The sequence below is a fragment of the Ochlerotatus camptorhynchus genome, unplaced genomic scaffold (genome assembly GCF_037179485.1).
Source record: "Ochlerotatus camptorhynchus isolate MF236.1 unplaced genomic scaffold, CSIRO-AGI_Acam_v1.1 ptg000099l, whole genome shotgun sequence".
Lineage (NCBI taxonomy): Eukaryota > Metazoa > Arthropoda > Insecta > Diptera > Culicidae > Ochlerotatus > Ochlerotatus camptorhynchus.
Window position 1 is genome coordinate 2,927,478 of NW_027040589.1, and position 27,084 is coordinate 2,954,561.

Consider the following 27,084-nt stretch of genomic DNA (forward strand, 5'->3'; position numbering starts at 1 on the left):
ACCGCGGATCGACCTCTTTACCGGATGGTCTACGTGAGAACATAGTAAATTACTATTTTGATTTCATTTGACATGTGGAAGTTTTTGCTCAGCATACTTGATTAGATAAGTGATTTAACAGGTTATAATATTTGTTTTATTGGTATTAAATGAACGATTTAAAAAACGAAAGACAAACATATGAAACAAAACGATTAGATGGTCGGAGTGTAAAAGCAAGAAAGTACGGAAGGTACTTAATTCAGATATCCCAAAACTCATCTGAAAGGGATCCCAAGAAAGCTAATTGAGCCATGCGTTTTGCATTGAACTAATATGGATTCTGAGTGGTTTCACCAGTTTTGAAGAATAGCCTCTGTGACGGAACACTTGTTACCATTCTAGATAAATAGTCTCGAGCAATGATGTATATATGGGTATATACACCACGGATTTTTTCACATGCTCGAAAAGGATCGACAGAACGTGGGAAAACAGGCTGATGCAAGAAATTTTGTAATTCTGCCGATATGCCCCCATGGTGATCCAGTTATGACATAGCAGAGGACTGATGAACCTGAAATATGTCAAAAGAAGGGAATGTTTGTACATATGTAGATTAATATCTTTCTTCACCATTTCGTCATGAATATCCCACAGGCCTCCGGTTGGTGTTGGTAGGGGGACAGATGTGTGCATATCTTCGTATACTCTTTCGGTACTAGAGATCTGCTCAAACACAATTTTAACTGCCCGAACGTGAGCTGAAGACTCCAGGTACAGGTCAATATTAAATTGCAAATGCAAATGCACTGATATTTTTTGTTGTTGGGTCGAAACAAAAATCGAATGAAAAGGATCGATCCAGTCGATTTTTGTCGTGTTTGAGATCGATTCAAAAAATCGAATTATCGAAACAAAAGTATCGGTCTTTTGTGTTTCGATCCAAGATCGCCCATTGCTAATTCACACACGCCCGAAGATTGGAGGCGAATGCCGCTTCAGCTTGTTTCGTCTACTAACGACTCTCTGATGACTGTGTTGGGGAAACAGCATATGCATGTCCGTAATTGGTGGATTTGTTAGTTATTTCGACGCTTTTGGACAATGCTTGACATTTACCACTTTTTCAATAGTTTCTTTTCAAACATTAACAGTCAAATATTTCTGATAGATTGGTGATAAAATTATTGAAATTGGTCCAGAGGCAGCTGAGTTATTAACGTTCAAAATCTTTCATAATTTCGTTACATGTTCCATTATCGGTTTTCACAAAGTGTACCTCCATATAGAAATCACAGACGTAGTCCTACGTCAAAAGGCTATTCATTTTGATCGGCGCACACCTCTAATTGACACTACTGGCTGGCTGGGTTCAGCTGAATAGGAATCGATTCCAAATGGAAATATACAAAGGATAAATTATGAATGCACATTCCATTCATCATAATCGGAGAAGATACGTGTCTGCTGATATGAAAAATGCATAAAATGCTGGACTGCTGAATTATTGGCTTCGCTTTTCGCTTGAACGGTATCGGAAAGGAAAAACACCCATCGATCGAACTTATTCCGCTTCCGAAAACAAGGACAAGACTAATCCAGTACCCTATGTCCTCAATAAATCGTTCAAAAGAACGTTGCACTCGTTTGAAGTGAATCGCCTCGCACGTCGTCTTTGAAAGAAGAACCATTTTCCAGCGATAATAATCTTTTGTTTTCCACATGGTTACACATCCAAGCAAGCGCAACTGATTACTATCGTGAGTTTCCCTTTTTTCTTGTTTCGTCCGCTTTGATGGCAATCCACAGACAAAGTCACAAAAATCCGGAAAATCCGATTCGATTATCAATATTACCATAGTCGATAGGACAAAATTGTATCATTAACTAAAACTGCCGTGCGTATTCCTTCCTGCTCCACATCCTGATCACATCATCGCCACCAGAAGGTCTCACTTTCGAGCTAAATTTTCTGTGTGCCATTTCCCTGAAAGTAAACCTACACACATGTATGGCTGTGTATCGAGTTTATTGTTTTCTAGCTCAAGGAAATTCGATGAGGAAAAACACAATCCTCCCCAGTAGCAAGTACAGGAATCCCCCCGAAAAGCGCGGTGGTGTAGATGACTAGTATATGATTGACACTATGCACATGCAGAAAAATCTGCTCAATTATTTGGAGGACTGCCGAGAAATAGCGGTGGGTGGACGGCACCACCCACCGCACTATTCGGGGGATTCCTGTAAATATCGGAAGGAGGAAAAAGCACACAAAGTGCAAAAGACAATCGAGCATGTGATTACGGTCATGGAGACAGAATAAGTGTTGTGCCAAACTGAATGTGTATATAGGTATATAACTCTGGATTGGATACAAAGCGGGTAAGAACACCAAAGTCAGGCAAATCAATCACTTTGTCGATCTTCCATGTGGAAAAAAACGGAAGCGATGGCGAAAAAGGAAAAGTTGTGTCTTTGCAAGCTAAAGAAGTGGGAAATTTCTTACAGTGCTGGTGTATTTGAGGATTCCAAAAGGCTTAGAGACTGTTGGCTTCCAGCGGCAGGAAGAATAAGTGGATATTTGTCGATGTTGTTTCGTCTAGAATGAGATGCATTTTAACTTAAGAGCAAACAATAAGTAGATGTCCAATTCGATTGCATCACACAAAAGATAAATCTGAGTCTTGAGATGCAGAAACAATGGAGAAAAATATATGCTGAGATTATGAGCAACTGTCAACGACATGTAGAGTACAGCTACATCAGAATTTAGTGCTGAGCATTACAATTAATTCTAATATTATATCGTCAACTCATGTCGGTAAATATCAATATTGAACCGACATTTGGCACAAGGCATTTGCATTCTCACCGCAAACTCGCCAGTGTAGTCGTGTAAAATCGAATTGTTTGTTTTTATTTTCAACCAGTAAAACGCATATATTAGTGAAACCGCTCATTAATTCTAACGGTGGCAACTCATTTAGGATTAATATGGAGGTTTTGCTCAGTGTAGTGTACTGTCAAAAACCCCTTGAATACCTTACACGCTAACTTGAAAGTACCCATTAATGATCAAAAAATACCAATTATGAATAAAAGTGGCTTATTTCATCAAATAAGTAAATTTGTTACCCATTAATGAGTAGCTATTACTCAAGCATGCATTACGTCACATGAGAGTGAACGTTATCAACATTTACCAAAATTTAGCTCAAGCACAATATTCCTTTATTTAGAAACGACAAAGAGCACTGCTTCTCTGGTTTGACAAACAACTAACATCGTGCGTAATTCATTGAAGAAAAGCTTGCTCAATCGTACACATAGACAAACAACACACAGCCAGACAATCGAACAGGAAGAGTGCAAACACTCCATCAAGTATTTTTATGCTGTCTCGAAATATGAACGAACCATCGACGACGACGACGACGACAACCGTTTTCGATTTCCCGCGCCCGCCGGCGTCTTTTATTCGAACGCATCGAAGCGTGCAAAATTCATTTAATTTATTTTTATCGCCTCCTGACTCGATGGTTCAGGCATACCTTCAAATATAAATAGTGAAACTGCGGGAAAAACAGTCACAAGTAGAGTAGCAGGGCTCGTCCTTTATGGCGAATTCATGTATGAAGCATCGAAAGAAGGATAGGTACCAAAGACATAACGGTACGGCAGCTTTTTTGGTTTTTATTCTATGCCCCGGGTGCCCGATGAGGCGATAAAAACCGAGCGCTTTTCTAATTTTATTTATGGCCACTAAAAATAAGAAGCTTTTCTCATACATGAGAGTGTCTCTCGTAGAAGGTAAGGCCTGCAGGCCAGGCTATTAGGTGTTTCTTCGAGTGCATTAGGTTCGAAGGCTGGCTGGGAGCTTAGAGGTTGACTTCCGGTTTCGTTTGTAGAAATGAGAGGGACGTACTTTTTTTTAACGATGCTGGTATGTTGATATGAAAGGTTTTTTTTTTTTTTTTGTTATTCTAAATATGTACATATGAGCATTAAGTTATGGCAGCTATGGAAACGTAATATTAAAACGATGAGAGGTTCTTCAGAAAAATGCTCTTTTACGGCGTAGGTTTACTGTCTTTTTTTTTTTTATAATTCGTTTATTTTTCCAGGCTCATTTGCTGTAGCTTTGCGGAGCCGATATTCATTGTTTAAATAACAAAATTACTTAAAACTAACGTTAGTAAAGCGGAGGCCGATTACTCGCGGCTATCTCGAGGTTAGGGGTAACAAATTGTAACAAATGGATGGCAGGGTAGGGATTGTGAACACAAGGTTTGGAGAGCAATGTGCTCTTGATCTCGAACTAGGCGACACTCTGATGAAAAAGACAAACATGGGGGTACACCGATGGGCAACTTACAACTTGGGAGAACACAAGATGACACTAACTACTAAATCCTCAAATCTATCCGTTTTAAAAACACATAAATTAAATTCAAATAGTCGAGGTCTCGGCTCGCCAAGACATCTCTAACGGGTATCGCGGGTTGTTTTCCTCGGGCCCTGAGGGATATGGATAACTCAGATCTGGCAACACGGTGTAAGGTACATGACCAAACAACGTGCTCGATATCGTGATAACCACTGCCACACGCACATAAATTGCTGCCTGAGAGCCCAATTCGATAGAAATGCGAGTCTAACGAGCAGTGATTGGACATAAGCCTTGATATAACGCGTATAAAGTCGCGGCTCATGTCCAACCCTTTGAACCATGGCTTGTTCGACACCTGAGGGAGAATAGAATGTAACCATCTTCCCAATTCACCATCATTCCATTTTTGTTGCCAACTGATGAGGACTTGCTGACGAGCAATGGAGAAAAATTCGTTGAAGGCGATTTGTCGCTCAAAAATATCGCCTTCCATAGCGCCCACCTTAGCCAATGAGTCCGCTTTCTCATTACCCGGAATTGAGCAATGAGATGGGACCCAAGCTAAGGTGATAGTATAGGAGCAGTTAGATAAAGCACTCAGTTTAGATCGTATTTCAGGCAGGAAATACGAGGAGTGCTTCATCGGCCTCATTGAACGAATAGCCTCCAATGAGCTAAGACTATCCGTAAAAATAAAATAATGGTCAGACGGTAGTGAGGCAATTCGCTCTACTGCGTAAAATATAGCTGCGAGTTCCGCAACGTATACTGAGCATGGTTTCTGCAGTTTATAAGAGGCGCTATGAAATTGATTAAATACACCAAATCCAGTGGAAGCATTTATGGTTGACCCATCTGTGAAAAATCTTTTATCGTTACTTACATGGTGGTACTTGATTGCGAAAATTGAGGGAACAACCATCGACCGATGGTGATCTGGTATTCCATGGATTTCTTGCATCATGGTCAGATCAAAATTTACAGAGGAACTATAGAAGGCTTGAAAGCAATCACGATTGGAGATTAATGAAGAAGGACCAACCTCCAGCGTCATGTACTCATAGTACAAACTCATGAATCTTGTTTGAGGATTTCTGTCGAGTAGCTTCTCAAAATTTTCTATTACCAATGGGTTCATTACTTCACAACGGATAAGAAACCGGAAGGACAGTTCCGCGAAACGATCTGTCAGTGGGAGAACACCCGCGAGTACTTCGAGGCTCATCGTATGCGTCGAGTGCATACAGCCAAGCGCGATTCGGAGGCAACGGTATTGAACCCGTTGCAGCTTCAAGATATGTGTTTTTGCCGCGGATTGAAAGCAGAAGCTACCGTACTCTAGAACCGACAAGATGGTTGTTCGATACAACCTGATCAGATCTTCCGGGTGTGCTCCCCACCAAGTTCCAGTAATTGTACGAAGAAAATTAATTCTTTGCTGGCATTTTTGTTTCAGATACGCAATATGTTTTCCCCATGTGCATTTGGAATCGAACCAGACACCTAAATACTTAAAAGAAATACTTTGAGTGATTGTTTTACCCATTAGCTGAAGCTGTAACTGTGCAGGATGGTGCTTCCTAGAAAAAACAACCAACTCAGTTTTCTCCGGAGAGAATTCGATACCCAGCTTCAAATCCCAAGTAGACAAGTTGACTAAGGTATCTTGCAATGGTCCTTGCAGGTCCGGTGCACTTGGCCCTATAACAGACACAACGCCGTCATCTGCAAGCTGCCTTAGCGAGCAATTTTCATCAAGACAACCATCAATGTCTTTGACATAAAAATTATAAAGAAGGGGGCTTAAACATGAGCCCTGGGGGAGACCCATGTAACTAATTCGTGAAGTTGTCGAGTTTCCATGAGAAAAGCTCATATATTTCTCAGACAACAAGTGGCTCAAATAGTTGTTCATAATTGGTGAAAGCCCACTATCGTGGAGTTTATCCGAAAGGACATCGATACAAACAGAATCAAAAGCCCCCTTAATGTCCAAGAAAACTGAACCCATTTGCTGTTTTTGCGCATAGGCCAGTTGAATTTCAGTTGAAAGCAACGCAAGACAGTCGCTCGTTCCTTTGCCTCTCCGAAATCCAAATTGCGTATCTGAAAGTAAACCATTCGACTCGACCCATTTGTCTAGACGAAAAAGAATCATTTTCTCCAACAATTTCCGTATACAGGACAGCATCGCGATGGGACGGTACGAGTTAAAATCCGACGCGGGTTTACCGGGTTTTCGAATGGCGATAACTCTTACTTGCCTCCAATCATCCGGAACAATGTTGTGCTCCAGAAATTGATTGAATAAGTTCAACAAGCGTCTCTTCGCGACGTCTGGGAGATTTTTGAGCAAGTTAAACTTGATTCTATCCATTCCTGGAGCTGAGTTGTTACATGAGAGGAGAGCAAGTGAGAATTCCACCATCGAAAACGGAGAATCTATTTCGTTACTACCCGACGGACGATCACGAACGTTGGTTTGAACCGGCACCGAATCCGGGCAAACTTTCCGCGCGAAGCTGAATATTCAACTGTCTGAGTACTCCTTGTCTTCGTTGACCGGTGATGACGCGTTGCGCATTCTCCTGCCGACATTCCAGAGTGTTCTCATGGAAGTCTCTCGCGACAAACCATCGACGAACCGACGCCAGTAACCGCGTTTCTTGGCTTTAATCAAGCCCTTGAAAGTTTTCTCGAGGTCGGTGTACCGCTCGAAATCCCCGACCTTACCGTGTTTGCGGAAGCGTTTAAACGCGGCGGACTTCTCGCTGTTCGCGTTGGTGCAATCCTTATCCCACCACGGAGTGAGAGGTCGTCTGCGAATGGAAACACCCGGAACGCGTTTCGTCTGTGCTTGAAGAGCGGAGTCAACGATAAGTCGCGATAAAAAGGAGTACTCATCCAGCGGAGGGAGTATCTCAACCGATTCAATACCACCGAGAACCGTGGCCGCAAATTTTTTCCAGTCGATGTTTTTCGTGAGGTCGTACGCGATGTACTCATCAACCGAGCGAGTTGAAGATGAACTATTGGTAATAGAAATTTTGATTGGCAAATGATCACTACCGTAGGGATCTTGGATTACTTTCCACGAGCAATCCAACGATAGTGAACTCGAACAAAGTGAGAGGTCTAATCTGCTTACTCTTGCTGGAGGTTTGGCTACTCGTGTTGCTTCCCCGGTGTTCAGAATTGTCATTTTGAAGATGTCGCACATGTCGTATATCAAGGTTGAGCGGTTGTCGTCGTACAGTTCCCCCCAGCCTGTACCGTGAGAGTTAAAATCTCCTAAGATCAACCGAGGCTCAGATAAAACTGAGCAGATATCTGAGAGACCTTGGCGAGAAATCGCAGTTCTCGGAGGAAAATATACTGAGGCAATACTGAGGCTTTTACCTCGAATATTTACCTGACACGCGACAACTTCAATGCCTGTCACGGAAGGCAGATCGATTCTATAAAAGGAATGGAGCTTATTAATCCCTAGAAGCACCCTTCCATACGAATCTGCTCGATCAAGGCGAATAATGTTAAAATCGTGGAAAGGGAGATCGGTGTCTGAAGAAAGCCATGTTTCACAAAGAGCAAATGCGTCACAAAGTGAGTTGTGAACTAAAAATTTGAATGCGTCAAGTTTCGGTATAAGACTTCTACAGTTCCACTGAAGAAGAGAGATCATATCTCCGACCTCATTCGGAAAATTATCCATCAAAAGATATGATCGATGCAAGGAAGGACCACCTAGAAGCTAGTTGCTTCAAAAGAGTTTTCACAAATGGAAGCACTAAATTAATAATGTTCCTAGTTGAGTCAGAGACGTTGAATATATTGAAGATGCTCTCCACAATTCCAGAAAACGTGAACATGGCATCATGTTCTTGCTGGTTATTTAGCTGATTTTCTGGCTGAAAAACTGGGATATCTGGGGTTTTAGATGATCCCGGAAGTGGCGGAAAGTCTTTGTTAAAATTACAAACTTGAAATCCCGGTGGTGGGGGTTTTGCTACATTTCCGCTACCTCTTAAATTTGTCAAGGTAGGTTGAGAGTCCGTACGAGAGGCCTTACGAGGTTTTTGGGTGACGTTTGTTTTGGACCGCTTCCTCGTGTTGCCGTTAAAGACAAAAGGACTACTCTCACCAACCTCTGAGTCAGAGCCCTGATCATCATCTGGCAGGAGGTGGAATGTGTTGTTGCTTTTTGGGGTGGTTTGGGAAGATGAAGCGGTCGTTTTCAAAATTTCTGCTAACGAGCGCTTAGAGCGAGCTTGCAAGGACCGCTTTAGTTTTTCTCCCTGCTGTTTGTACTTCGGGCAATCACTCAGAGCATGCGGAGCATCCTTACAGTAAACGCATATTGGTGTAGCATGACAAGGACCCTCCGTATGCTCCTCCCCACATTGATCGCACCGCGGTTTGTTGGAACAAAAGTCCGCGGTGTGACCTAGTTGTTTGCATTTCAAGCAATTCATTACCCTCGGTACAAACAAGCGTACAGGTAGTCGAACCTTCCCAATTGTGACGTAGTCAGGTAATGCCGATCCTGAAAAGGTCACACGAAACGAATCTGAGAGGGTATACTTTTTGTTTGTGCCTATGTGCGACACTGACTGCAGTTAAATGCAGTCCAGTATTTTGACTTTCGGAAGGGCACGGTTTCTGAAAATGCCGAAAGATTCGACTTGCAGGAAATCCTCACAAGTCAGACTCGAATCGGTGACCACTCCTTCAATTTCTACGTCACAACTGGGGACGTAGACTCGATATTCGATCGAAAAAAGCTCACAGGCAACAATTCGGTTTGCCTGTTTCAGGTTATCAACGGTAACGCGCAGTTTGTTTGGCGTCACCTTAAAGATATCGGTTACGGCCGAAAAATGTTTTGTCAGATCCTTCGAAATCCGAGAAATATTCAAAGGTTTTTGTTTGGGCCGGAAGAAAACAACCCACGGACCTTTCGAGTCATCAGGGTAAGCCTTGTGGCGGGGGGTCGCTGATATTTTCGGGGGAAGGAGTGGAGTAGGGGGCACATAAGGACAAGGCGGCGATGGTGGACAAGGCGGCGATGGAGGAGAAGGGGGCTGTGGTAGAGATTTCACTTTTGGATAGGCTCCAGTGTTCTTGCTGGTGGTTTGATCAAGGTGCTCTTCGAGGGTATCCATTTCCTCAGAGCTATCAAGCTTTTCAAAAGAGCTATCAAGTCTTCAAAAAAGCCAATAAGCAGTCGGTGTCGAACTACCTAGTATCGCTGCTTTATGTGCAGTCTCAAAATTTTTTGAACTATTGGTGCTAGATTATTTAAAACACACATGCTCTAGTTACATCGCGACTGAACAACACGGATTTATGCCGAAGAGGTCGACCGCTACAAATCTCGTTGAATACACATCATCAATTATACGCGAGATGGAAAGAGGTCATCAAGTGGATGCTATCTACACCGATCTTTCTGCTGCTTTTGATAAAATCAATCACGGAATTGCAGTGGCCAAACTAGAGCGACTTGGTTTTCACGGTTCCCTTCTTGATTGGCTTCGCTCATACCTCACCGGTCGATTGGAGATCATTTTTCTCAAATGTTCACTGTTTCTTCTGGTGTACCTCAAGGCAGTCATCTGAGTCACTTTTCGATCCGTTGCCTGAAGCTGTCTTATGCTGACGATTTCAAACTATACTTTGTCATCAAAGATCGAAGTGATGCATTGTTTCTTCAGCAGCAGCTGGACGTTTTTGCTGTTTGGTGTGACAAGAACAGGATGATATTAAATTATTCTAAATGTGTCATTATAACGTCTTCCAGGAAAAAATCACCTATCTGTTATGCTTACAGCCTGCAGGAGCAAATATTAAGCCGTAAATCTACCATTAAAGACTTAGGCGTTGTACTTGATTCACAACTCACCTTCAAGGACTATGTGGCATATGTTTCCGCTAAGGCATCTTCTCAACTTGGTTTCATTTTTCGTTTCGCCAAAGACTTTAGGGACATTTTCTGTTTAAAAACACTCTATTGTTCGCTAGCCCGCTCCACATTAGAATATTGTTCCGTAGTATGGGCTCCTTTTTACAGCAACGGGGTGAATCGTATTGAGGCCATTCAGCGAAGATTTGTACGTTTCGCCCTTCGTTGGCTACCCTGGAGTGATCCTTTCAATCTTCCTAGTTATGAAAGTCGTTGTAATTTGATGTCCCTACAATTACTTACAATGCGGGGCCTCATAGCCTAGTCAGTAAAGGCACGGTATTACCAAGCCGGAGGCGAAGGGTTCGATTCCCGGTCCGGTCGAGGTAATCTTTCGGGTTGAAAATTTTCTCGACTTCCCTGGGCATAGAGTATCATTGTGCTTGCTTGCCACACAATTTACAAATTCATGGTTTGGTATTGGCATCGAAAGCTCTCAATTAATAACTGTCGAAGTGCATTTAGAACACTAAGTTGAGAGCACACAATAAGCTAAATATGCACTTAGCAATAAGCTTGAAATGCGAATAAGAAGAAGAAGAACAATTACTTAGTGTTCGCCGAGGCGTCTCTAAGGATACCTTTATCGCTGATCTCCTGCGATCGGACATCAATTGCGGTTCACTTCTGCAGCAGTTGAATGTCAATATCAGACGCGTAAATTTACGTTCTTATTATTTTTTCAACATCCCGGCTTCTCGCACAAACTACGGTGCTAATGAGCCGTTAACTAGCATGTGCAAGATTTTCAACAAATGTTATAACTGCTTTGATTTTAATATCTCCCGTGTTAGGTTTAAGAATCTGTTTTATAATGTACTTTTAACTTCCTGACGGTTTCGGTTTTCTGTTTTCTGTACTTAAATTAAGTTAATTATGTTATCATTAATATCTTTTTATATGTTTAGGACTTAATTCAAGCAAATGTATCTGTAGGATTCCATGTTACCTGTGGATACTAAAAAGATGAGGTTTTGCGCCCACTAGTGTGGGCTTTTCCCTCCAAATAAATAAATAAATAAATCAATAAAGAAACTTATTTTAAAAGCCTATTTTAGAATCTTATTTTAGAAGTTTATTTTAGAAGCTTATTTTAGAAGCCTCTTTTAGAAGCTTATATAAGAAGCTTGTTTTAGAAGGTAATTCTAGAATCTTTTTAAGAAGATTATTTGAGAAACTTATTATTAAAGCTTATTTTAGTAACTTATTCTTAAAGCTTTTTTAGAAGCTTATTGTAGAAACTTATTTAAAAAAAAAATATTTTAAAAGCTTATTTTAAAAGCTTGTTTTGGAAGCTTACTTTAGAAGCTTACTTTAGAAGCTTATTTAAGAAGCTTATTTAAGAAGCTTATTCTAGAAGCTTGCTTTGGAAGCTTATTTTAGAAACTTATTTTACTTGCTTATTTTAGAAGCTTATTATCGAAGCTTGTTAGAAGCTTATTTTATAAACTAATATAAGATGCTTGTTTTAGAAGCATATTTTAGGAGCTTATTTTAAAAGCTTATTTAAGAAACTTATTTTAATAGCCTATTTTGGAACCTTATTTGAGAAGCTTATTTAAGAAGCTGATATAAGCAGCTTATATAAGAAGCTTGTTTAAGAAGCTTATTCTCGAAGCTTTTTTAGAAGATTATTCAGAAGTTCATTCTAAAAGCTTATTTTTGAAGCTTTTTTAGAAGCTTATTGTGTAAGCTTATTTAAAAGATTATTTTAAGAGCTTATTTTAGAAGCTTGTTTTGAAAGCTTATTTTAGAAGCATATTTCAAAAACTTATTCTAGATGCTTACTTTGGAAGCTTATTTAGATGCTAATTGTAGAAGCTTATTATAGAAGCTTTTTAAGATGCCAATTTTAAAAGCTTATTTAAGAAGCTTATTTAAGAAACTTATTTTAAAACTCTTTTTTGAATTTTATTTTAGAAGTATTTTATGCTTATTTTAGAAACTTATATAAGAAGCTTCATAAGTTTCATAAGCTAATTGTAGAAGCTTTTTTAGCAACTCATTCTAAAACCTTACTTACTCAACTTTTTTTAAGCTTTTTTAGAAGCTTATTGTAGAAGCTTATTTAAAAATATTAGTTTGAAAGCATATTTTAAGAGCTAATTATTTTAGAAGCATATTTTAAAAGCTTATTCTCGAAGCTTACTTTGAAAGCTTATTCTTGAAGCTTATTCTTGAAGCTTATTTTAAGAAGCTTATTTTAGAAGATTACATAAGAAGCTTGTTTGAGAAGCTCATTCTAGAATCTTATTTTGAGGATTATTTTAGAAACTTATTCTTAAAGCTTACTTTAGCAACTTATTTTAGAAGCTTTTTTTAAAGCTTATTGTAGAAGCTTATTTAAAAAAATATATTTTAAAAGCTTATTTTAAAAGCATGTTTTGGAAGCATATTTTAGAAGCTTAATTTAGAAGCTTATTTTAGTAAACCGCCCTGCCCAAGAATGAGAGGATTGACGATAATTTGTCAGGTTTCATTGTGCAGTTGCTTTTGTTTTCTTCAAAGTTGTTTATATCAGAAACGTAGTATTGCCACACAGACAAACAGACATAATTCATTGAATATTTCTCACTGTAAAACATCGTTGCTAAACCATTACCGCCATCTGTTGAGTACACTGTGGTGGATAGTACGCTGAATAGATGGCGGTAGTGTGTAAACGTCAAACGTAAGGGAATTGACTATGCGTGCCACAGGTGACGGTACTACCAACTAAGATACTTTTAAATTGACTGTTAAATGCTTGTTCGATTAACAACTTGCGAGAGTTATGTCTGCTTGTCTGTGATTGGCATATAATTGTAATTTTGAGGTTGATTTTGTAATTGTTTGATAGATAGTTTACCTGAATTGAAACACTGGGTTGTATAAACTCGACGAATCATACCTTGAATATAGTAGTAGTTACAGTGTTGCATGATCTAACAACCACTGTCTGCAACTAGTGTTGGAGGGGCCGCAGGGTTGATTACGGGTTAAAGCTAACATAACTCTAACACTAAAATGATCCCAAAACTAACGCTCATGCATTGCATTTTTAATTATAAAGTAGTTTTGTTTTCCTACTTCTTTATCCATTGTTTTCATACTTTTCTAATAGTCTGCCTAAGTTTCTTTTTCTCTGTTTTCATTAACTGTTGGTATTGTACATACATAATAGCCTGAACAATGCGTAAAGAGCAAATTGAAACATTGAACGTCGCGTGAAAGTGGAACTTAATGAAGGCCTAAGTACTTTTTCGTAGTTTTTAGTTTTCGGATTTGAAAGATCGTCGGTTACAGTGGCCTGCTTACTGAGCAGAAAAACGCGGTCCCAGGTCCTTACATACCAAAAAGATTTATGGTAAAATCACTTGTGTATCGTGTATTTCGCGAAACTCGTAGTTGTCGTTGTATCCGGGTTTGAATGAATACAAAAATTTGAACAACGGTGTTATGTGATAGGAGGGGCTCGGTGGCCTTAGAGCAACCGTTTTTGCTTACCGAGCAGAACATCATGAGTCTAATCTCAGGCCCATCCACATTCAAGATTCGTCAATTGTTTTATTTGTTAATATGACTACATGGTAATAACAGCAACTCGGTGATTAAAAAGGTGCTCGTCTGCCTAGTAGCAAACATTTTTGCTTACTGAGCAGAAGACCGTGGGTTTAGTCCCAAGCTCCTTCGCGTTATATGATCGTTAGGACATCAATTCAGTTTATCGTTTACCAAAACGAACCCTGCTGCAAACCCAACCCTCTTATCCAACATCCCAGTGATTCCTCGTGGAAGTGCAGAGGTGTTCTCGGCTTCCATCAAAGCGAGTGTCATGTCAACACAATCCTTCCCATTCCTTTCTTAACCTGTGTTCGGGCGCGGCCGGCGCTGGTATTGCCTAATTTAAGATCACCAGTTTTTACACATTGAGGATGATTGCTAGTCCCAAGCATCGTCTATTGGTTCTCTGTGTAATTACAGCTGATCTGGCAATAACAGAGTAGCAACCGTGGGCGGTCAATCAAGCTCAAGCTCAAGCTTAATTTAGAAGCTTTTTTTAGAAGCTTATCATAGAAGCTTTTTTTTAGAAGCAAATTTTAAAGGCTTATTTAAGAAACTTATTTTAAAATTCTTATATCCTTATCCTGAATCTTATTTTAGAAGTTTTTTATGCTTATTTTAGAAGCTTATATAAGAAGCTTGTTTCATAAGCTAATTCTAGAAGCTTTTTTTTTATAAAAGCTTATTTCAGCAACTTTTTTCAAGCTTTTTTAGAAGCTTATTGTAGAAGCTTATTTAAAAATATTATTTTGAAAGCATACTTTAAGAGCTTGTTTTGGAAGCTTACTTTAGAAGATTATTTTAGAAGCATATTTTAAAAGCTTATTTTCGATGTTTTGATGCTTATTTTTGAAGCTTATTTTAAGAAGCTTATTTTAGAAGATTTTATAAGAAGCTTGTTTCAGAAACTCATTCTAGAATCTTTTTTTAGAGATTATTTTAGAAACTTATTCTTAAAGCTTATTTTAGCAACTTATTTTAGAAGCTGTTTTAGAAGCTTATTGTAGAAGCTTATTTAAAAAAATATATTTTAAAGGCTTATTTTAGAAGCTTGTTTTGGAAGCATACTTTAGATGCTTAATTTAGAAGCTTATTTTAGAAGCTTTTCATAGAAGCTTTTTTTATAGAAGCAAATTTTAAAGGCTTATTTAAGAAGCTTGTTTTAGAAGCGTATTAAAGAAACTTATTTTAAGAGCTTATTTTGGAATCATATTTTAGAAGCTTATTCTCGAAGCTTACTTTGGAAGCTTATATTAGAAGCTTATTTCGCTCATTTTCAACTTCTATTCAATTTTCATACTGCCGTACTCTAACGGAACAATCCACCTACCCTATTCTAAAAGATCATTCTCTAGCTAATAAATTATCACACTAAAGCTTCATGTTAGCATTTCCAACCAACTCTTATTCTAGAAGCTTTTTTTAAAAGCTTATTTTAAAAACTTATTTAAGAAACTTATTTTAAGAAGCCTATTTTGGAATCGTATTTTAGAAGTTTATTTTAGAAGCTTGTTTTAGAAGATTATATAAGAAGCTTGTTTAAGAAGCTCATTCTACAATCTTTTTAAGAAGATTATTTCAGAAGCTTATTCAAAAAGCTTATTTTTTGAGCTTATTTTTGAAGCTTTTTTAGAAGCTTATTTTAAAAGATTATTTATAAAGCTTATTTTAGAAGCTTGTTTTGGCAGCTTATTTTAGAAACTAACTTAAGCTTATTTTAGGAGCTTATTCTAGAAGCTTACTTTAAAAGCTTATTTTAGAAGCACATTTTAGATGCTTATTTTAGAAGCTTATTATACACCCAACCGGGGAATGTAAGATTCGCTTACAATTATGTGGGATTCATCATCAGAGGATGTTAGTGGAGTCCGCATGAACCGATGATGCGATATACCTAGCTGCGGTCCAATGAAAGAAAATTGGAGACCGAAAATGTGAAGTGTATTAGGGAGTGAAATGAATTATGTCGAAAAAAAAATAGAAAAAGGTTGAACAGAGGATGATAGGAAGTGGAACTAACATTCATTGTAATAAATTTTTGGTTTGCGTGTAGAAGCTTTTTTAGAAGCTAATTTTATAAACTTATTTAAGAAGCTTGTTTTAGAAGCTGATTTTAGAAGCTTATTTTAAAAGCTTTTTTTTTAGAAGTTTATTTCAGCTTCTTATATTTAACAAACTTATTTTAAAAGCCTATTTTGGAATCTTATTTTAGAAGCTTATTTTAGAATTTTTTTTTTCAGAAGCTTATTTTAGAAGCTTATAAAAGAAGCTTGTTTTAGAAGCTAATTCTAGAAGCTTTTTTAGAAGATTATTTTTGAAGCTTTTTAAAAGCTTATTGTTATAAGTTATTTAAAAAGTTATTTTATTAGCTTATTTGCGAAGTTTGTTTTGAAAGCTTATTTTAGAATCTTATTTAAGCTTATTTAGGATAATTATTTTAAAAGCTTATTTTGGAAGCTTATTTTTGTAGCTTGTTTAAGAAGCTTATTATAGAAGCTATTTTAGAAGATAATTTTAAAACTTTATTTAATAAGCTTGTTTTAGAAGCTTATTTTAGAATCTTATTTTTGAAGCATATTCTGCAAGCTTATTAAAGAAGCTAGTTTTAGAAGCTTTTAAGAAACTTTTTTAAAAGCCTATTCCAAAAGCTAATTTTACAAGATTATTCTTGAACCTTATTTTAGAAGCAAATTTTAGAAGCTTATTTCAAAAGCTTATTTAAGAAGCATGTTTTACAAACTTATGTTCGTAGCTTTTTAGAAGCTTATTCTAGAAGCTTATTCTAGAGACTTATTCAGACGCTTATTCTAGAAGGTTATTTTAGAAACTTATTTTTAAAACCTATTTAAGAATCTTGTGTTTGAAGTTTATTTTAGAAACTGATTTCTGAAGCTTTTTTAGAAGCTTATTATAGAAGCTTGTTTATAAAGCTTATTCTAGAAGCTTATTTAAGAAGCTTATTTTAGAAGCTGATTTGAGAAGTTTATTTTAGAAGATTGTTTAAAAAGCTAATTTTAGAAGCTATTTTAAAAGCTTATTTGAAAAGCTTATTCTGGAAGCTTATTTTGAATGTTTTTTTTTAATAAGCTTATATTCGAAGCTCATTATACAAGCTTATTTTAGGAGCTTAATTCAGAAGCTTATTTGAGGAGCATTTTATTTAGAATATTCTTTTAAAGCTTATTTTAGAAGCTTATTTCAGAAGATTATTTAAAACTTTTTTTAGAAGAAAATTTGACCAATTCCCCAAAGGTCTTCCGGAACTTGTTCCGAAGACATCACATGGCCAATGCAATTCAGAAATGAAGATTTGGATTCTTCAAAAATGTCCATAAACTTCTGAGACCAATGATATGTCGCTTGATAGGTTTCTGTTTCACTGGACAATCAACCAATTCCCCCACTTTTAGCGATTTATGAGTAAACTAAACTCAAAATTGGGTTGTTCTCATTGGCCGTGTACAACTTTGTGTCAGACGTAATGTTGTTTGCAATTTTCGAGTTATGAACTGTTGAAAAATATCGAAAACGCCATTTTGAATATTTTTTGCGAGATTCAAAACGATTTTTTTTTGACGTAGGACTACGTCGGTGATTTCTATATGATGGTACAATTTGTGAAAACATAAAATGAAACATGTAACAAAATTATGAAAGATTTTGAACGTTTATTACTCAGTGGCCCCTGGACTAATTTCAATAATTTTATCACCAATCGATCAGAAATATTTCTACGCATCTGTTAAACTGATCATTTTTCAAAATATCACTGCTGAAAATTGCACGAATGTGCAACTGTTGCTATGAAAATTAAAATTATCACCGATTGCCTGCGAAAAGCGATTTCCCTAACACAGATTTCAAAGTTGAATTCCATCCGGGCTCACCAAACGGTGTTTATTCAATCACCGCGTGGTGAGTGGTGGTGTTCTCCTGTGAGTCACTGTGAGCCATTCATGTCAAGCGTGTCATACTAAAGAGTATAAAAAAAGAGAACCCTGCTCAAATTCCTATTCCTACACAAAACACAAGCTCCTGCTGCAGTTAACAAATAAGATTTATTATATAAGACCACGTAGTCTTACGTCTGTCCCTTGAAGTTTTTTGGTTTTTGTTTAAACCCTTTTAACGTGTGTACAAACAATTGAAGCTTAATATTGCATTAGGTCCTAAGTAACATTAATCGAGTCTTTTCGTTGATAACTTGAGCACATAACTGTTTCTTGTCGTGTTTGTCGCATTAAATACTAGATAAAGCCTTCTTTTATCGATCTGTGCGCTGAAAATACATGGGAATGTCTTAAGATGGCCGTGGGGATACAAAGAGAAAGGCGACGAAGAGAATCCGTCCATGTTACTTAGGACCTAATGCAATGTTCAGATTGAATTATGCAAACCGGAAAAGGTCAAGTTTGGAATTGAAAAAAAATAGCCTGAAAATGCTCAATAACACACGAAATCTTACCGTTTTGATCCACTGGTTCCAGCAGAATTGAAACTCCTCTCGATCGATGTAGCCGTCCTCGTTCTTATCGAACACGGCAAACATCTCCTCCAGTCGATCCGAGGGAACCACATAGATGTGACCCTTGTCATTCCGGAACAACGCTCGACAGATCAACGTGAACTCGGCCAACGACAGGCGATCATCCCTGGAACGAAAATAGAATGAAAAAAATTAATTGAATCCGAATTCTTCATAATATATAATTCTAACGAGTAGCTCAATCCAATAAGCCCTCGACCAATCCCCGGCAAGCAAAGGACGAAAGTGTTTATAAATATCATCGTTTTATGACTCTATTAGTGGCCATTGTTAAAAGGAAAGGAACTCTCCAATGTGTCCGGACTCGACTCGGCTCACAACCCAGAGCCCCCGAGCAGCAACAGTTTGCAGTCGTTTGGCGATTTATTTCGCTAATTTGCATATTTTTCCTCCCATTCTTAAGTGGCACCCTTGCCGGTGTCCTTCCGGCAGCAGCAACAGCAATAACAACGACAAGCAAAAATGCAAATAAAAATTCCGACGGTCCGGAGCGTTCTTGTTTGTGTGCTCCTAACGCGCGTGTGTATGTGTGTGTGCTGCTACGTCGCCAAAAAGAAAGGTCATAAAATGCAAAACGCAAAATGCCACGTGGCTGGTGTTATTTGGAGCTCGTAATTCAAGTCCTTCTCAAATTGAGAAACTTGTCTTTTTCGAAAAAAAAAAAAACTTACGAGCTGAATGGAACACCACAACTCCTACAGTCGTCCCGCGAGAAGTCAATGAATTATCGGAGGGCTTATGACGACGGCGGTGGCAGCCGGAAAAGTTTCGATTTCTTTTTCGACTCCGCTCCTTAAGCGACGAGAAACATCAACTTTCCACTGACACACAGAAATGGCTTCATTTATTTCGAGAGCCTATCACTGTCGGTCGAAGGGTTAGGGTTTAAGGGGAAACCACGGTAATTGTTATTAATTTGATGGAAGCAGGCAATTTTCAGTGCGCATCCTTGGCGGGGAGCAATGACATGGAGTAATAAAAACGGTTTGACAACCGCAAATTTTAGAGCCAAATTAATTGGAAAGTCATGAGCCGTTGAACTTGGAGGACATGGATAACTTTAGCTAAATAATCTTCAGTTGATTCACCACTAGTTCCTAAATGCTACAAGCGTTCTCATGTAAGAAAGTGAAACTATGAGTACCTCCAAATAGCACATTTTAAATTTTTGACCCGCAGAAGAATAAGCGGAAAGTGGTCAGCTAAGTCATCCCACATCTCCCACCCGGCTGCATTATCGAATAAAAAAAATATCTCCCATCATGACTCTCGTTTCCTGCTTTTAATTTTGTAAGCTGCGGCATCATGGTTGCTGAATAGTAGCGATGGACGATATCATGAGCTGACAGAAAAACGTTCCACTTCCTAATGGACGTCGATTAGCGGGGCTTTTGTCGTCCGCAATCCTTTGGGCGTGTTCTATTCTCGCAGAGCTGTAGCAGGAAAAGTAAGCTGTTATCGGCCGGCCCCGAATATCGTCCCTTTCGGAGACCCAAAAACAAATCTAGCCTCAGTATTTAAATCAGACCATCTTTTGAAAAAAAATTCGGCATCCTAGCGCTCAGCTTCTGCTGCCGCTACTGACACTGTTTGCTACGAGTAGCTGCTGCCACCCGTCTTTTTATGAGCTTGCGAATTTACCCTGGGAATGTGTACCGCTGTCAACAGTGTCGTAAAATTGATATTCCTTCTCCCTGTAACCCTGATGGCAATGTCAAAGTGTGAAGCTCAACGGAGCAGTTTTGAAAAAAATATATATATGATCCTGACTAAAAGTGAGCCATTGTCACACAGGCACTTTTTTGCTACATGGTGACAAAGATGGACTTTCACGGTTGCTGACGGGATGGGGAAAAAATTACAACCATCAACAGGCGACAAGAGAAAGGCCCACATATTGGTACATGTTCCGTTGGTTTACGAGCTCCGGATGGGAATAGGAACTCACGCTGTTTAGGTTTAGGGCTATTTTCCGCAATCAACTGGAGGTTGATATTTTTTTCGAGTAAATAACAAAAAGCCAGAAAGGGGATATGTTATGCGATACATCCTAGTTGCTTCCGTCGTAAAGCTTTCATGTCAAATGACCATTATTCATCATATCGTAGGTGTACCTGGAAACATGATTAAAAGTAAGCTAACAGCAAAGGTATGGCACAATTCTTCAACAGGGTGGCACGCTTGCAGCTCGAAATCCTGGGCCGGAGAAAAGTCCGTTGACCGAAAACAATCTGCAGTAGAGATTCTGGCACCGTGTAGTTTGTTTCCTGCATAGCGTTCAGGCTCATGCCGCGCTTATCAATTGAAGCCTAAGGGTGACATCAAGATCTACACTGGTGACTTCAATGCGAAGATCAGCTTTGATAACACAGACTATGAGCGTGTCATGACGAGACACCATGGTCTAGGACAAATGAGCGAAAACGGTGAGCTATTTGCAGACGTTTGAGGCAATAAAGACATGATGATCGGGGGCTAACTCTTCCCCCGTTGACCAGTGCACAATGTTAAGCAATCGCCCAACTTGGTAGCTTCTAGAATAGAAGTAATAGACCCTCGGCACAAATCGTATCAGTCATCAACTGAAAAACTGACATGTATCAAATGAAGAATATTTATCTTATTATAGATACATGCACTTTGAACATGAACACTTGAATGTTACTTCACTGACCATGATCTTTAGATATCTACTAGCATCCAAATTCCATATGGATTATGCCGTTGACATCACAACTTCCTACATAATTGAAGCGTTCGAAGAAGCTTGCTTCTTGAAGTCTGTCAAAACTACTAGAGGAACACCCTGGTTGAATTCTGATCTAGATAAGCTCAGAAAACAGTGTAGAATTCTTGAAATGGCTGTCAGAAGGGCCGGAGTCCTTTAAGTCAGCTCGCAAGACTTACAAAAAGACTCACCGGTCTGCTGAACGATCAGGCTGGAAATGTCTTTGCACAAATGTTTCCAGTTTGAGTGAGACTAGTTTGATTATTGCTTTGTAATTATTGCTTAATCAAAAGATTTCCTCGTGAACGAAATTCTAAAAACAAATGGCGACTACACGTCTAATGATGAAGAAGAGCTGGAACATTTATTTGAAAACAAACTTCCCCAGGATGTGTGAAATCGACATCATCTAAAGAACCAAATGTCTTTTCGGGCAGAAGTGTAACCCATGAATCTATTCAATGGATACTTAACAGCTTTGCTCCCTACACATCTTCTGATCTAGTATCTAATAATGAACAGATCTAGTAGGCTGTTTTGCACTGTACCCCATCCAGGCATAAATACGTTTGACATACGGACGTTAAGCATAAGGACTTTAGGCATAATGGACAGTAGGGTGTCCCAAAATTGCACTATGTCTGGAAATCTGGAGGCTCACCCTCCAAATGATAGCTAAGGGTGTTACAAACAAACTTTTGTATGGCGGCAACTCTGGGAAATGTTGTTTATAGGTCGCCCCGACGAGATTTTTGAAAAAAGTCAATTTTTCATAGCTATTATCTAATAAATATTTTTTGTACTTAAATTTCAGTGAAATCTCACCCTTTTATATTTTTCGCAGATTACCAAGGGTCAAAACTATAAAAGAAAAAATTGCAACGACAGGTTCTGTGTCCAATTTGTTTTTTTTTTCCTCTGTTCGGGACATAACACCACTGCGACCAGTAATTTGATATATTGTAGTATATCCCGTGTCCTTAGTTTAGTGCATGTCGTATTACTCCATCACTATTGAGAAATGATGAAGTATTCGGTTTTGATACAGTTGTCATTCTTGCCTTCATCGCACGGAATCGATTCTAACTGAAAGGTTCCGCTATTTATACCCTTCGGAGTGTTGAAACACCCTCCAAAGGCGCGCCCCTTTGTCAGTCAAAATTGGATTCCTTAGGAACAAAATTAAGGTATGACACCGATAATGACCATGCATCAGAACCCTAGTCTTAACCACTTCAAACTAGGGAACAACGAATAGAAGATTAGGAATCACATACATAGGTGAAGACTAACTAACTCATTTTTTCCTTGTTTCAAGATCATCCTCGGTCCAGGCAACCCGAGGACTTATCACTATCAACAAGGCATAAAAAGTAACAAGGACTAAGATGTGTTCCTTTGATTACTGAAAAAAACCTGTTCCCCTAGTTTGAAGAAGTCAGGACTAGGAATCGGTGGTAGATCTTACATCCCGTAACGTACCACGAAAAGGTGATCTACCCACGTTACGGGGCCTGCATTCAATCATCAAAATAGCAGAAATATGGGAAATTTTATAAGCAAAAACTTTGTTCAAGACACTTTATACTTATTTTTAAGCGTTGAAAAGTTATTCAGAATTTCAATACTTGCAGTATGTCCACCAGCAAATCAAACTATCATTGAAATCGATACATACAAATCACCTACTTTGTGGCAAATCACTTGATAACATTTGTTTCGAAGCGGAGAGCGATCACACAATTTATTAGTTTCCATTTGATTGCCGTAGCAAGCAGAACCAAAAACCAAGCTCATGTCGGATCTCATCACCGGTATTGCGAGGAAGCATTTGCCCAGAAACCGTTTGCCGTCGGAGTTGGCCGTCATCAGGTACTTTCGATTCAAGCATGAAACCCAACAACTTTCAATCGGAAAAAGCATTCAAGTTGTGGCTACCGAAGCTGTGGAGATTTGGAATCAAGCCAGACTTTCGCACCAGCTCAAGCGAAACGTTGTTAGGAGGGTTGCCAAGCTCGTTGCGACATGACAACGCCAAAGTAAGGCATTCAAGAAGAAAAATCAGAGCTGTTGCCAGCTTTGAAGATGTGTAGGATGCGGTTGAGTTACTTCTTCAACATAAGCGTGAACCACATCGAAAAATATAAAAGGGTGAGATTTCACTGAAATTTAAGAACTAAAAATATTTATTGGATAATAGCTAGGAAAAATTGACTTTTTTCAAAAATCTCGTCGGGCGACTTTTTTTTTTCCTTTGGTTTGTTTTTTCCGTCGATCTTGTTTTCCGTGCTACCGACGTGCCAGGAAGGCAGCTCCCACACCTGGGCCCTATCTATCGACCCATCAACTCATGAACCGGGGACCAACGGCTTTACTTCCCATCCGAAGGAAGGCGTGATCAGAGATGTTATGCCTCAGAACATCCCGGCGGCGCCGACTGGTATTGAACCCAGGCCTGCTGGGGTGAGAGGTAATCACGCTTACCACTACACCACCGGCGCCGTTATCGGGGCGACCTCTAAACAACATTTCCCAGAGTTGCTGCTATACAAAAGTTTGTTTGTAACACCCTTAGCTATCATTTGGAGGGTGAGCCCCCGATTTCCAGACATAGTGCAATTTTGGGACACCCTAATGAACAGTAGGCATAAATACATTAGGCATAATGGACGTTAGGCATAAAAACCCATACTGCCTAAAAATTCAGCTTGCATTGTTATTATCAGTGCCTTCTCGAACATTAAACTTATTAAATCGTTTGGTTCTATAGGTGTCGATAGGGGTATCTGAAGGACCAGTTTAACCATTTATTAATTTATTTATTTAATAATTTATTTATTGATATTTTTATTAATTATAAATTTATGAATTTATCAATTTATCAATTTATCAATTTATCAATTTATCAATTTATCAATTTATCAATTTATCAATTTATCAATTTATCAATTTATCAATTTATCAATTTATCAATTTATCAATTTATCAATTTATCAATTTATCAATTTATCAATTTATCAATTTATCAATTTATCAATTTATCAATTTATCAATTTGTCAATTTATCAATTTATCAATTTATCAATTTATCAATTTATCAATTTATCAATCTATCAATTTATCAATTTATCAATTTATCAATTTATCAATTTATCAATTTGTCAATTTATCAATTTATCAATTAATCAATTTATCAATTTATCAATTTACCAATTTAGCAGTTTATCAATTTATCAATTTATCAATTTGTCAATTTATCAATTTATCAATTAATCAATTTATCAATTTATCAATTTACCAATTTAGCAGTTTATCAATTTACCAATTTATCAATTTATCAATTTATCAATTTATCAATTTATCAATTTATCAATTTATCAATTTATCAATTTATCAATTTGTCAATTTATCAATTTATCAATTTATCAATTTATCAATTTATCAATTTATCAATTTATCAATTTATCAATTTATCAATTTATCAATTTATCAATTTATCAATTTGTCAATTTATCAATTTATCAATTAATCAATTTATCAATTTATCAATTTACCAATTTAGCAGTTATCAATTTATCAATTTATCAATTTATCAATTTATCAATTTATCAATTTATCAATTTATCAATTTATCAATTTATCAATTTATCAATTTATCAATTTATCAATTTATCAATTTATCAATTAATCAATTTATCAATTTATCAATTTATTAATTTATCAATTTAACAATTTATCAATTTAACAATTTATCAATTTAACAATTTATCAATTTATCAATTTATCAATTAATTAATTTATCAATTTATCAATTTATCAATTTATCAATTTATCAATTTATCAATTTATAATTTATCAATTTATCAATTTATCAATTTATCAATTTATCAATTTATCAATTTATCAATTTATCAATTTATCAATTTATCAATTTATCAATTTATCAATTTATCAATTTATCAATTTATCAATTTATCAATTTATCAATTTATCAATTTATCAATTTATCAATTTATCAATTTATCAATTTATCAATTTATCAATTTATCAATTTATCAATTTATCAATTTATCAATTTATCAATTTGTCAATTTATCAATTTATCAATTTATCAATTTATCAATTTATCAATTTATCAATTTATCAATTTATCAATTTATCAATTTATCAATTTATCAATTTATCAATTTATCAATTTATCAATTTATCAATTTATCAATTTGTCAATTTATCAATTTATCAATTAATCAATTTATCAATTTATCAATTTACCAATTTAGCAGTTTATCAATTTACCAATTTATCAATTTATCAATTTGTCAATTTATCAATTTATCAATTAATCAATTTATCAATTTATCAATTTACCAATTTAGCAGTTTATCAATTTATCAATTTATCAATTTATCAATTTATCAATTTATCAATTTATCAATTTATCAATTTATCAATTTATCAATTTGTCAATTTATCAATTTATCAATTTATCAATTTATCAATTTATCAATTTATCAATTTATCAATTTATCAATTTATCAATTTATCAATTTATCAATTTATCAATTTATCAATTTATCAATTTATCAATTTATCAATTTATCAATTTATCAATTTGTCAATTTATCAATTTATCAATTAATCAATTTATCAATTTATCAATTTACCAATTTAGCAGTTTATCAATTTATCAATTTATCAATTTATCAATTTATCAATTTAGCAGTTTATCAATTTGTCAATTTATCAATTTATCAATTAATCAATTTATCAATTTATCAATTTACCAATTTAGCAGTTTATCAATTAACCAATTTATCAATTTATCAATTTATCAATTTATCAATTTATCAATTTATCAATTTATCAATTTATCAATTTATCAATTTATCAATTTATCAATTTATCAATTTGTCAATTTATCAATTTATCAATTTATCAATTTATCAATTTATCAATTTACCAATTTAGCAGTTTATCAATTTATCAATTTATCAATTTATCAATTTATCAATTTATCAATTTATCAATTTATCAATTTACCAATTTAGCAGTTTATCAATTTATCAATTTATCAATTTATCAATTTATTAATTTATCAATTTAACAATTTATCAATTTATCAATTTGTCAATTTATCAATTTATCAATTTATCAATTTATCAATTTATCAATTTACCAATTTAGCAGTTTATCAATTTATCAATTTATCAATTTACCAATTTAGCAGTTTATCAATTTACCAATTTATCAATTTATCAATTTATCAATTTATCAATTTATCAATTTATCAATTTATCAATTTATCAATTTATCAATTTATTAATTTATCAATTTATCAATTTATCAATTTGTCAATTTATCAATTTATCAATTTATCAATTTATCAATTTATCAATTTATCAATTTGTCAATTTATCAATTTATCAATTAATCAATTTATCAATTTATCAATTTACCAATTTAGCAGTTTATCAATTTATCAATTTATCAATTTATCAATTTATCAATTTATCAATTTATCAATTTATCAATTTATCAATTTATCAATTTATCAATTTATCAATTTATCAATTTATCAATTAATCAATTTATCAATTTATCAATTTATTAATTTATCAATTTAACAATTTATCAATTTAACAATTTATCAATTTATAAATTTATCAATTAATTAATTTATCAATTTATCAATTTATCAATTTATCAATTTATCAATTTATCAATTTATAATTTATCAATTTATCAATTTATCAATTTATCAATTTATCAATTTATCAATTTATCAATTTATCAATTTATCAATTTATCAATTTATCAATTTATCAATTTATCAATTTATCAATTTATCAATTTATAAATTTATCAATTTATCAATTTATCAATTTATCAATTTATCAATTTATCAATTTATCAATTTGTCAATTTATCAATTT

The 27,084-nt window shown here is 35.9% G+C and overlaps 1 protein-coding gene across 2 annotated transcripts in view; it reads right to left on the reverse strand.

The window, feature by feature from the left end:
• Naam (Nicotinamide amidase) overlaps positions 1–27,084 on the reverse strand; it is a 256,895-nt gene that overhangs the window by 75,508 nt on the left and 154,303 nt on the right. For both annotated transcript variants that reach the window (XM_065219143.1, XM_065219142.1), the window contains exon 3: positions 18,343–18,529. In XM_065219143.1, coding sequence (XP_065075215.1) covers positions 18,343–18,529 — 187 coding nt within the window. The remainder of the gene's footprint in view (positions 1–18,342; positions 18,530–27,084) is intronic.